This window comes from Zalophus californianus, chromosome 7 (assembly GCF_009762305.2).
Source record: "Zalophus californianus isolate mZalCal1 chromosome 7, mZalCal1.pri.v2, whole genome shotgun sequence".
In the NCBI taxonomy this organism is placed as follows: Eukaryota; Metazoa; Chordata; class Mammalia; order Carnivora; family Otariidae; genus Zalophus; species Zalophus californianus.
In genome coordinates, this window is record NC_045601.1 from 99,434,556 (window position 1) to 99,447,925 (window position 13,370).

The window sequence follows — 13,370 nt, forward strand, 5'->3', positions numbered from 1 at the left end:
ACCAGAGGAGCTGAGATCTAGGAGAATGTGGAGGCTCAGTGTCTGTAGTGACATTGTCATTGAGAATTTTCTGGATAGCTCCAATTTAAAAGTCAAATTATTCCATAAACCAAAGTAATTTTTTCAGTACTTCAAACATTTGATATTTATATAATATCTCTCACTACCTGGAAATAATATAAAACTCCTTTATCAGGATTTATCATTTAATTATCCATTATTATTTTAATGTAAGTTTCCTACACCAGAATGAAGATACACAAGGGCAGAATTTACTTAGTTTTGTTTGCCCAATTCCTGAAATATATAGTTGATACACAGTAAATATTTATTTATTGACTGATCCAGTTGACATAACATCATGGAGGGGGGTTTTAAAATATGCCCATGGAGCCAGGGTAATGATTTTCCTAAGTGTCAATTTCTTTTAGCATAGTAGAGGTACTTGCCTTTCACTTTCATCAACCTACCACATTCAAATGTGAAAATCATGATCCTCAGGTCAACCTCTGGCTTTGCTTGCATTTTGAATAAGAATCTCTGGCTGTCTTGGGCCAAGGATATAATTGCCTGGCAAGTTAAAAAAAATTATGTCACAGCCTGAAGAAATGATGACTGTATCTCCACATGGAAGATGTGATTTTCAAAGTTCATGGTTTGGTCCTTCAAGAGTACTCTTCACATTGTCCTTGACTTCTCTTATCTACTGTCTGCCATATCGTGATGAGGATAGCAAAGATGGTGGCCAATTGGAAATCCTGACAGCCATGAATTCTTTGGTGGTTTGGCCATACTGTCTCTTTCTCAGATGGTTTTCTTTCTAGCACCTGACTCTTGGATTCCACCTTGCTTATCCTTGGTATCTTTGAGGTGCATTGGCCTGAGTTGCCCATTTTCTTGATTTGATTCCTTTTTCCAACTCCTCATTTCCTGAGTTTCATTATTGTGGGGGGAATGTTCTCAGTTATATTACAGTTTGCTTTGGAAATGATCAACAGAATCTAAGGAGCCTTCAAGATTCACTTCAAATGTTTGACTTACTCTTTCCTCTTCAGATTCCTATGTACAGGGTTGCACAGTGTGGAGCTCCTTCAGTAGAGGCCTCAGCATGTCAAGGACCTTGGGCCTGAAGGTGGACAGTAATGTATTCTACAATATTTTAGGCCATGCACTGCTGGTAGGTAAGTGATGAACTTGTTTAATTTCGGCATTCTTGAGTAGGACAAATAGTTTTTCAAGAGGAATTTCCCCAAAATTTGAATTCCCAATCTGTAAAACTTTTAGCCTCTGATCATTGGAAATAGGCCATAGTTTAAAATTCTGAATTTAAATTTACCCAACACTAATTAGCTTCCTCAACTGTATCAAGAGGAAACTGATCTTTTAAAGGTGACATTTCAATTCAGTTTAATAAATATGAAATGGGAGGTTTTCACATTTACTGTCAGCAATTTTCACCATAATTTAAAGTCACATAAATAAATCTCTGTCCAGTCTCATGAAGTGTTAAGCCTTGATGTTGGACAGGAAGTTAAAAATTCTGAATTCTGTACTTAGTTTCTCCTGTGGCTTGCTAAAGAAGCTCATGTTTCAGAATCTTCTGCTTGGCCACTTGTATACACTTTTTTCTCCTAAAGTTCATTCCCCTTACAGAACCCAGAATTATCCCTAAAAAACGCAGATTGCATCATATCACTCCCATCCTTAAAACTCTTTAAGAATTTCTTATTGCTATTAGAATACAATCCTAAATCCTTAACCTGGCTTAGAAGTCTCCCTCAGTGATTTTGTCTCTATTAATGTTTGTGAACTTGTCTTGCTCTTTTTCTATTCCTTTGTACTCTAGCTACACTGAACTGTTTTAATTCTTTCAAAAGACCACATTTCTTTTTCCCTCAAGGCTTTTGCACAAACTCTTTCCCTCTATTCATACTGCTTGCTCTCCTCCTGAAAAGCTCTCTCCCCCACACCCCCAAGTCAAGTCCCTGTGTTTAAGCTCCTTGAGGATCAGTCATTATTTATTGATTTAAAATTACATATCATGTTTCTGATCATCTGATTAATGTCTGTTTGTACCACCAGATTTCATGTGAACATTGTTTCCTTAGCATTTAGCACATTAACTAGTCCTTTGTAGGTATATCTGTTGAAAGAAATGAATGAATTAATGAACAAAAGGTCTTTGAATATATTGCAATACAAAAGCAAATCAGAGGTTTTCAACGAAAGTCAGACTATATTTGTTAAATAGTGTTTCATATTTAAATTAATTCTGTGATACCATCAGTGGGAACATGTGTGTGTTTCATTTAAGAATGATCTGTTGAGAAAAAAAGCTATAAAGGTCCTAATTCTGAGAGGGAAACTGTTTAGTGAGAAAATATGGATCATATAAACTTGCTTTAAAACAAACTCCAGCTCTAGAAGACAAAGAACTAAGGACAATCATGGCAATCAGGTGCAGGAAAATCTTTTGATTGGAAAAGAACAGCGTCAGGTCAGTTAAACTAACAGGTGGAGATTGACTTTGTTTATTCTTACTTTTGTCTGTGTAAGGGAAAAGTTTGCCAAAACCTGGAGCAGAAATTCAGGAAGGTACCCTAACAATATTAATTTAGCCGAAAACGATTATATGGAATAGACATTAACTAGGCGAGGAAACAAACCTGAAGGAGGAATTTCGCCTTTAGTGCTTATTTTGAATTGGAAGCTCTTGACATCTATTATACTGCAGGTGATGAAATTAGAATATTTGTTTATTAGTGCATTATAGATAAAGTACTTAATTTCATGCAAAATGGGTTTGTAAACACAGTTTATGAAATGACATGGGAAACTCATATACTGAAATACCTAATAAAGAGAAGGGTCCATGGGACTGTTCTTTACTGCTGCCCCATACGTGGCTAATCGGTCTCTGTAGCAGGGCCCATGATCTTTTATTCTCTTCTATTCCAGACCACTGCGGATAGTTGGTGGCCAATTTGAACAGCTAGGGAAGGGGCTGGAGCGGACACATGCATATGTGGCATTTGACTATGGAGACAGTCACTTAGACTCTTCCTAAGAAGTAAAACAGTACCTCTGTTTCTTTGTTCTTTATTCTGTTTAAAATGAACTTCTGATTCACTAGAATACTCTAGAACTAAAAAGCCCATATAATCTATATACTCTTTGTCTGGTCGATAAATTAAAAACACACACACAAATTTAAATAAGCCATACCCAGAAGAAGAAATAGCATTGCTGTATCTCTCATTTTCCTGGGTGGCATGAAATGCGTGAAGTAACGACCTTTGTTCTCAGGTACAGACATGAACATAAAATATATCTCTTGGGAGGCGACTCCTGAAAAAAAAATTGGTAAGTATGTAAATTGGTTTTATTTATTTATATATTTATTTATTTATTTATTTATCTTATGTTATGTTAGATTAATCACCATACAGTACATCATTAGTTTTTGATGTAGTGTTCCATGAAATTGGTTTTAAATCGAGTTGCACTCCACTTAAGTTGTCATGTATTTTACGGACAGATCTGATGGCAAAATGTTAGTTATCTTAAATTTGTGGGACATACTAAATGTTTTCTAAATATATATATTCATGTATGCATGACGTAAGCTGTAATGTGTACTAGTAGAAGCAAGACTGTCGAGGTATGTAAATTTTAATTATGTTTGTGGCTCCTCTGGGTTTGATTTATCTTTTCTTAAATTAGACTGGTCAGAACAGGGAAATATAATAAGAAACAATGTGATCATCAGTGTTTCTGGCACCGAGGGACTCTCCAGTCCTGAAATGTTGACACCATCTGGTATCTATATCTGCAATCCCACCAACGTTGTAGAGGTAAGACCTGTAGCTCCACTAGGAAGGTCAGAGCGGAGAGGCCATCCAATTCACTCCAAAAGTTGTTTGGAGGGGCAGCAGCTGTAGGATGGTATGAAATGTTTACTTGTGGTACACTGGTACTGAAAAACAACTTTATGATTTTATGCTAAACAAGTGCTTTAGAATAAACGTAATCATTCTCTCAGAAATTCCTATGAATACTCTTTGAAGCAATATCTAGCTACCTGTAGCAAAACAAAGTAGATATTGATTATTTTCTGGTCCTTGAGATTAACGCAAACTATAATATCTTCCTGAGCTGTCTGTTGTGGTTGCTGATTTTTGTCTCAATTCCAATAATAATTACTTATTAAGTCTTCATTATCTTACTCTATAAATGTGGTCATATTGTTGCCCTTTAAGGGTATTCAGAACTCGGGATCAGGGCGCCTGGGTGGCTCAGTCAGTTAAGCATCTGCCTTCGGCTAAGGTCATGATCGCAGGGTCCTGGGATCGAGCCCCATGTTGGGCTCCCTGCTCAGTGGGGAGCCTGCTTCTCCGTCTCCCCTTTCTCATGCTTGTGCATGCTCTCTCTCTCTCTCTCTCTCTGAAATAGATAAATAAAATCTTAAAAAAAAAAAAAAAAAGAACTAGGGGTCAGCAAAGTCATGACGTATATGAGATCATGTCAGATTCCAGAACAAATAAAGCACACTCTGATGGCCTTTTTTATCCCATTATTTAGTATAACTTAACATTACTTTTCCTTAGTAAATTTCTCTCTGAACACCTTAAGAAGTTAATTTTTTAGAGTACAGTTTAACCATAGATCTGTGATTGAAGAGTTACATCAGAATAGTGGGAAGGCCATTTAGTTTCTGCTTTTAATGAGTCTATCCTATGGATCATCTACCAAAGGGTTAAGGGCCTCAGTCTTCCGGGACACTAGTCTGAACATTTCTTGTATCATGGCAATTATGCCAGATTTCTGAGGAACTGAGAGAATGAACGTCTCTTTCTGATCATCTGTTTTTAATTATCTTCAGCTGAGTAACCCCTAATAAAAGTCATGGTTATCTCCTCAACCTTCCTCCAGACTCTTAATTACACTTATTCCAAGCACAGCACTTACACACCATTTTTGGTGCCTAATAGGGGCAGCTAATATGCCAGTGAGGAAAGGAAGCTGAACTGCTTTAGACTGAAGGAAACCAAACTCCAGACCCAGAACAACAAGAGCAGCATTTAATGTGTTGGGAATGATGGGGCTTGTTCCACAGTTATTCCCACAGCTCTGGAGCCTAAGGAACTCTGTTTTTGTATGCTTTCTCAGACAGCCTTGACTACATTGAAATATCTAGAGGAAAGTAAGTCCTCAGCCTTGTCCAGTTCATCTTCCTGCCTGAGGCTGGAATGTATCTAAATGCTGCGTTGTATGCCAGGGGTACTGTCCATCTGACTTTGCTTCACTGGGTAGCCCACTGCAGTGTGGCCACAGGTCCTGGCCTCTTGTCTACTGGCGTAATTGAGTTGACTATAGGTGCAGGGGACCAGGGGGCCATCTAAAAAGCTGATAGGTCACCTGAGCTTTTGCAGACTGACCTGTGAATAGTACCAAGTCAGCAAGGACAAAACTGAGTCTAAAGCAAGCTCTTTGTTTCCCATTAGATGCTTTCTATCTCGATTTCATTTACTTTTTCCTCTTATATCCACTTTACAAAAGTGAAAAAAAATACAAAGTATATGTTTTGAGAATGAGGCTTTAGTTTAAGCTGGTAGTACCGATTCATTAAACATATTCATTAGGTGTATTCCTGACATTTTCATCTTCGATGATCTTAAAATTCTGTAGTTGTCTTTTCATTAGCTTATTAGGCTTTTAGACCCTACCACAGTATCTGAAACATAGTAGTTGCTCAGTAAGAATTAATTGAATATAATGAATGAATGTATGAATGAATGAACGAAAGTATGATTCCATAATCAAAGAATGGAGGGAGGAAAGAGAAAAGTAAAGAATAGATTCCAAGATCCTACAATCATTTTGATGACTGAAAAATAAGATGTTTATCTGAGGCAGCATTTAAATCCCATGGGACTTAACTCTCAGGGTTAAATATTGCACAATGCACTCTAGTTTTTTTTAGCTGCATGTCACTGTTCTGCTATGCTGTCTCTTTTGTATCCTTTTGTTTAGAATGTATCACTGCTAAAGACATAGGTGATAACTGGTGTATATGACAAAACCTAAAATTTATGAACTTCTCTTGACCCTGAGGGACAATGAAGGTCATTTCAGTTATTGAGCAAACACTAAGTTCAAGTTTATTAAATGTATCCTATGTGGGTGATACACAGAGTACTTTGAAAAATATATTTTAGAAATACGCCTTCGTTCCAAAAGGATGATAAGGAAGCTATGATAACAATGATACGTGTGTGTGATTTGTGGAACATGAGGAGATGTGAGAGAAAAACCTGCTCTCTTCCAGGGTATTTCTGGTATTCAGGAGAGAGACGTTCTTGTATTCCGAGGAACTGTTTGGGTGGTGGCTTCTATGTCCTGCTATGTGAGTGGTTCAGAGTCAAACTACCACTAAATGGAAGGCAGTCAAGTCTTGGGTGTGCTCAGTTTTTGTAACCTTTGCTTCTGCCTTGTTCTGAAGTTTTCTTGCAGTCTGGCAAAATATTTTTTAAAAGTCACTCCATTTGTGTGATTTATTGGGATTTTTCATTTTTGTTTTCTTAAGTTTTTGATTTTTTTTAAATTTTTTTATTGTTATGTTAATCACCATATATTACATCATTTGTTTTTGATGTAGTGTTCCATAATTCATTGTTTGTTCATAACACCCAGTGCTCCATGCAGAACGTGCCCTCTTTAATACCCATCACCAGGCTAACCCATCCCCCTACCCTCCTCCCCTCTAGAACCCTCAGTTTGTTTTTCAGAGTCCATCATCTCTCATGGTTCGTCTCCCCCTCTGACTTACTCCCCTTCATTCTTCCTCTCCTGCTATCTTCTTCTTTTTTTTTTTCTTAAAATATGTTGCGTTATTTGTTTCAGAAGTACAGATCTGTGATTCAACAGTCTTGCACAATTCACAGCGCTCACCGTAGCACATACCCTCCCCAATGTCTATCACCCAGCCACCCCATCCCTCCCACCCCCAACCATTCCAGTAACACTCAGTTTGTTCCTGAGATTAAGAATTCCTCATATCAGTGAGGTCATATGTCTTTCTCTGATTGACTTATTTCACTCAGCATAACACCCTCCAGTTCCATCCATGTCGTTGTAAATGGCAAGATCTCATTCCTTTTGATGGCTGCATAATATTCCATTGTGTATATATACCACCTCTTCTTTATCCATTCATCTGTCAATGGACATCTTGGCTCTTTCCACAGTTTGGCTATTGTGGACATTGCTGCTATAAACATTGGGGTGCACCTACCACTTCGGGTCCCTACATTTGTATCTTTGGGGTAAATACCCAGTAGTGCAATTGCTGGATCGAATGGTAGCTCTAATTTCAACTGTTTGAGGAACCTCCATACTGTTTTCCAGAGTGGTTGCACCAGCTTGCATTCCCACCAACAGTGTAGGAGGGTTCCCCTTTCTCCACATCCCAGCCAACATCTGTCGTTTCCTGACTTGTTAATTTTAGCCATTCTGACTGGTGTGAGGTGGTATCTCATTGAGGTTTGGATTTGGATTTCCCTGATGCCGAGCGATGTGGAGCACTTTTTCATGTGCCCGTTGGCCATTTGGATGTGTTCTTTGGAAAAATGTCTGTTCCTGTCTTCTGCCCATTTCTTGATTGGATTATTTGTTCTTTGGGTGTTGAGTTTGATAAGTTCTTTATAGATTTTGGATACTAGCCCTTTATCGGATATGTCATTTGCAAATATTTTCTCCCATTCTGTCGGTTGTCTTTTGGTTTTGTGGACTGTTTCTTTTGCTGTGCAAAAGCTTTTTATCTTGATGAAATCCCAATAGTTCATTTTTGCCCTGGCTTCCCGTGCCTTTGGCGATGTTTCTAGGAAGAAGTTGCTGTGGCTGAGGTCGACGAGGTTGCTACCTGTGTTCTCCTTTAAGATTTTGATGGACTCCTGTCTCACGTTTAGGTCTTTCAACCATTTGGAGTCTATTTTTGTGTGTGGTGTAAGGAAATGGTCCAGTTTCATTCTTCTGCATGTGGCTGTCCAATTTTCCGAACACCATTTGTTGAAGAGACTGTCTTCTTTCCATTGGACATTCTTTCCTGCTTTGTCAAAGATAAGTTGACCATAGAGTTGAGGGTCCATTTCTGGGCTCTCGATTCTGTTCCATTGATCTATGTGTCTGTTTTTGTGCCAGTACCATACTGTCTTGATGATGACAGCTTTGTAATAGAGCTGGAAGTCCTGAATTGTGATGCCACCAGCTTTGCTTTTCTTTTTCAATATTCCTCTGGCTATTCGGGGGTCTCTTCTGGTTCCATACAAATTTTAGGATTATTTGTTCCATTTCTTTGAAAAAAGTGGATGGTATTTTGATGGGGATTGCATTGAATGTGTAGATTGCTCTAGGTAGCATTGACATCTTCACAATGTTGGTTCTCCCAATCCATGAGCATGGAACGTTTTTCCATTTCTTTGTGTCTTCTTCAATTTCTTTCCTGAGTATTTTATAGTTTTCTGAGTACAGATCCTTTGCCTCTTTGATTAAATTTATTCCTAGGTATCTTATGGTTTTGGGTGCAATTGTAAATGGGATCGACTCCTTGATTTGTCTCTCTTCTGTCTTGTTGTTGGTGTATAGGAATGCCACTGATTTCTGTGCATTGATTTTATAGCCTGCTACTTGACTGAATTCCTGTATGAGTTCTAGCAGTTTTGGGGTGGAGTCTTTTGGGTTTTCCACATACAGTATCATATCATCTGCAAAGAGTGAGAGTTTGACTTCCTCTTTGCCGATTTGGATGCCTTTGATTTCTTTTTGTTGTCTGATTGCTGTGGCTAGGACTTCTAATACTATGTTGAATAGCAGTGGTGAGAGTGGACATCCCTGCCGTGTTCCTGACCTTAGGGGAAAAGCTCTCAGCTTTTCCCCATTGAGAATGATATTCGCTGTAGGTTTTTCGTAGATGGTTTTATGATATTGAGGTAGGTACCCTCTATCCCTATACTCTGAAGAGTTTTGATCAAGAAAGGATGCTGTACTTTGTCAAATGCTTTTTCTGCATCTATTGAGAGGATCATATGATTCTTGTTCTTTCTTTTGTTAATGTATTGTATCACGTTGATTGATTTGCGGATGTTGAACCAGCCTTGCAGCCCAAGGATAAATCCCACTTGGTCGTGGTGAATAATCCTTTTAATGTACTGTTGGATCCTATTGGCTAGTATTTTGGTGAGGATTTTTGCATCCATGTTCATCAAGGATATTGGTCTGTAATTCTCCTTTTGGATGGGGTCTTTGTCTGGTTTTGGGATCAAGGTAATGGTGGCCTCATAAAATGAATTTGGAAGTTTTCCTTCCATTTCTATTTTTTGGAACAGTTTCAGGAGAATAGGTATTAATTCTTCTTTAAATGTCTGGTAGAATTCCCCTGGGAAGCCATCTGGCCCTGGGCTTTTGTTTCTTGGGAGATTTTTGATGACTGCTTCAATTTCCTTAGTGGTTATAGGTCTGTTCAGGTTTTCTATTTCTTCCTGGTTCAATTCTGGTAGTTGATACATCTCTAGGAATGCCCCCATTTCTTCCAGGTTATCTAATTTGCTGGCATAGAGTTGCTCATAATATGTTCTTATAATTGTTTGTATTTCTTTGGTGTTGGTTGTGAACTCTCCTCTTTCATTCATGAGTTTGTTGATTTGGGTCATTTCTCTTTTCTTTTTGATCAGTCTGGCCAGGGGTTTATCAATCTTGTTAATTCTTTCAAAGAACCAGCTCCTAGTTTCGTTGATCTGTTCTACTGTTCTTTTGGTTTCTAGTTCATTGATTTCTGCTCTGATCTTTATTATTTCTCTTCTCCTGCTGGGTTTAGGCTTTATTTGCTGTTCTTTCTCCAGCTCCTTTAGGTGTAGGGTTAGGTTGTGTATTTGAGACCTTTCTTGTTTCTTGAGAAAGGCTTGTATTGCTATATACTTTCCTCTCAGGACTGCCTTTGCTGTATCCCAAAGATTTTGGACAGTTGTGTTTTCATTTTCATTGGTTTCCATGAATTTTTTTTAATTCTTCTTTAATTTCCTGGTTGACCCATTCATTCTTTAGTAGGATGCTCTTTAGCCTCCATGTATTTGAGTTCTTTCCGATTTTCCTCTTGTGATTGAGTTCTAGTTTCAAAGCATTGTGGTCTGAAAATATGCAGGGAATGATCCCAATCTTTTGGTACTGGTTGAGACCTGATTTGTGACCTAGGATGTGATCAATTCTGGAGAATGTTCCATGGGCACTAGAGAAGAATGTGTATTCCGTTGCTTTGGGATGGAATGTTCTGAATATGTCTGTAAAGTCCATTTGGTCCAGTGTGTCATTTAAAGTCTTTGTTTCCTTGTTGATCTTTTGCTTAGATGATCTGTCCATTTCAGTCAGGGGGGTGTTAAAGTCCCCCACTATTATTGTATTGTTGTCCATGTGTTTCTTTGCTTTTGTTATTAATTGGCTTATATAATTGGCTACTCCCATGTTCGGGGCATAGATATTTACAATTGTTAGATCTTCTTGTTGGATAGACCCTTTAAGTAGGATATAGTGTCCTTCCTCATCTCTTATTACAGTCTTTGTTTTAAAATCTAGTTTGTCTGATATAAGGATTGCCACCTCAGCTTTCTTTCGGTGTCCATTAGCATGGTAAATGGTTTTCCACCCCCTTACTTTCAATCTGGGGGTGTCTTTGGGTCTAAAATGAGTCTCTTGCAGACAGCATATTGATAGGTCTTGTTTTTTAATCCAATCTGATAGCCTGTGTCTTTTGATTGGGGCATTTAGCCCATTTACATTCAGGGTAACTATTGAAAGGTATGAATTTAGTGCCATTGTATTGCCTGTAAGGTGACTGTTACTGTATGTTGTCTGTGTTCCTTTCTGATCTTTGCTGCTTTTGGGCTCTCTCTTTGCTTAGAGGACCCCTTTCAATATTTCTTGGAGGGCTGGTTTCGTGTTTGCAAATTCCTTTAGTTTTTGTTTGTTCTGGAAGCTTTTTATCTCTCCTTCTATTTTCAATGACAGCCTAGCTGGATATAGTATTCTTGGCTGCATATTTTTCTCGTTTAGTGCTCTGAAGATATCTTGCCAGTCCTTTCTGGCCTGCCAGGTCTCTGTGGATAGGTCTGTTGCCAATCTAATATTTTTACCATTGTAGGTTACATATCTCTTCTCCCGAGCTGCTTTCAGGATTTTCTCTTTGTGTCTGAGACTTGTAAGTTTTACTATTAGATGTCGGGGTGTTGACCTATTATTATTGATTTTGAGAGGGGTTCTCTGTGCCTCCTGGATTTTGATGCCTGTTTCCTTCCTCACATTAGGGAAGTTCTCTGCTATAATTTGCTCCAATATACCTTCTGCCCCTCTCTCTCTTTCTTCTTCTTCTGGGATCCCAATTATTCTAATGTTGTTTCGTCTTATCATATCACTTATCTCTCGAATTCTGCCCTCATGATCCTGTAGTTGTTTCTCTCTCTTTTTCTCAGCATCTTTATTTTCCACCATTTGGTCTTCTATATCACTGATTCTCTCTTCTGCCTCATTTATCCTAGCAGCTAGTGCCCCCATTTTTGATTGCACCTCATCAATAGCCTTTTTGATTTTGACTTGGTTAGATTTTAGTTCTTTTATTTCTCCAGAAAGGGTTTCTCTAATAACTTCCATGCTTTTTTCAAGCCCAGCTAGTATCTTTAAAGTCATGATTCTGAACTCTAGGTCCGACATCGTACTAATGTCCGTATTGAGTAGGTCCCTGGCTGACAGTACTACCTCTTGTTCTTTTTGCTGAGGTGATTTTTTTCGTCTTGTCATTTTGTCCAGAGGAGAATAGATGAATGAGAAAACAAAATGCTAACAGGTTAACAACGTCCCCAGCAAATATACTGTATACAAATCAGAAAAGACCTGAAACCAGGGGAAAAGAAAGGGAAAGAAAGAAGAAAGAAAGAGAAAAAAAAAGAAAAAAAGATAAAAACAAAAACAGAACAATACAAAAAAACCAGAATATGATCAAATATGATCAGGCTAGTGCATAGATCAGTGCCACACACTAGATTTTGGGTGTATTTTGGTCTGTTAGAAAAAAGTGCCTCCTAAAATTTTAAAGGAAGAAAGACATATATGTACAAAATAAGGGTTGATACAATGAAGGGATGGAAGATGACTGTAAAGATGAAAATTGTAAAAGATTTTATAAAAGGACTTGATAAGATAAGAAGTTGTTTGAAAAAAGAAAGAAGAAGATTTAAGAAAAAAAAAAAGAAAAAAGGGAGAGAATGTGATCAGGCAGGAGACTAGAACAGAGCCATACGCTAGGGATTTAGGGTATATTTTGATCTGTTAGAAGAAACTGTATCTCAAAATATTAAAGGGAGAACAACTTATATATATATGCCAAAAACAAGGGTAACTACTATGAAGGGATAAAATACGACTCTAAAAATGAAAAATAAAAAATGTTTTTTTTTTTTAAAAAGAGATTGATAAGATGTTGGTTGAAAAAGGGAAAAAGAAAAAAAAAACAGGTAACAAAAATTAACTTTGATGAACTAATGAATCATGGTAAAAAAAAGCCATGAATTCTATGTGCAGTATTCCCCTAGCGCTGGAGTTCTCCCATTCTCCTTGATCAGTAAACTTGGTCTTGGCTTGCTGGCTGTTCGTGCTGATCTTCTGGGGGAGGGGCCTGTTGCCGGGGTTCCGAAATGTCTTTGCCGGAGGCTGAATTGCCCCGCCTTTGTCGGTCCGGGCTAAGCAAGCCGCTGGGGTTCGATCTCAGGAGCTTTTGTTCCCTGCAAGCTCTCGGTACAGCCTTGGAGGACCAGGGCAAAAATGGTGGGCTCCCAATCTCCACCCGGAGGAGCTGAGAACTCGGGTCCCCGCTCCTCAGTGCGCCCCCAGAGAAAAGCAGTCACTCCCGTCTCCCTGGTCTCCGGCCGCACTCCGTGCTCACCCGGCCTGTGACCGAGCGTTTCTCTCTGGCACCCGACCCCGTGTGGAGTCTCCAAACCCAACAGATCCCTGCGGTGCGTTTCCGCACCGCTCCTCCCCGGGAAGGAAGGGGAGTCTCCCCGGCTCTGCTGCTTGTTGGGTCCCTGCTGGAGGAGCAGTGGCCCAACTGGGCCGCGGATCACAGTTTATGGCAACCCCGAGCTGAGAGCCCGCGCCTCGGCTCCGTCTCTGCAGTCGGCTTCCCCGCTCCGATACCTGGGAGCTCTTGCGCACTCAGGCACCCCTGGTCTTTCTGTGACCCCAAGGGTCCCGAGACCACACTGTCCCGGGAGGATTCCACCCCCTGCTTAGTCACTGCAGCGACGTCCCTCAGCGGAGCCGACTTCTAA

General features: G+C 39.2%; 1 protein-coding gene across 6 annotated transcripts in view; it reads left to right on the forward strand.

The window, feature by feature from the left end:
* Positions 1-13,370, forward strand: part of PKHD1 (PKHD1 ciliary IPT domain containing fibrocystin/polyductin) — a 471,355-nt gene that overhangs the window by 196,131 nt on the left and 261,854 nt on the right. For all 6 annotated transcript variants that reach the window (XM_027602298.2, XM_027602301.2, XM_027602300.2 and 3 more), the window contains 3 exons: positions 1,056-1,181; positions 3,307-3,363; positions 3,724-3,854. In XM_027602298.2, the coding sequence (XP_027458099.2) occupies positions 1,056-1,181; positions 3,307-3,363; positions 3,724-3,854 (314 nt within the window). The remainder of the gene's footprint in view (positions 1-1,055; positions 1,182-3,306; positions 3,364-3,723; positions 3,855-13,370) is intronic.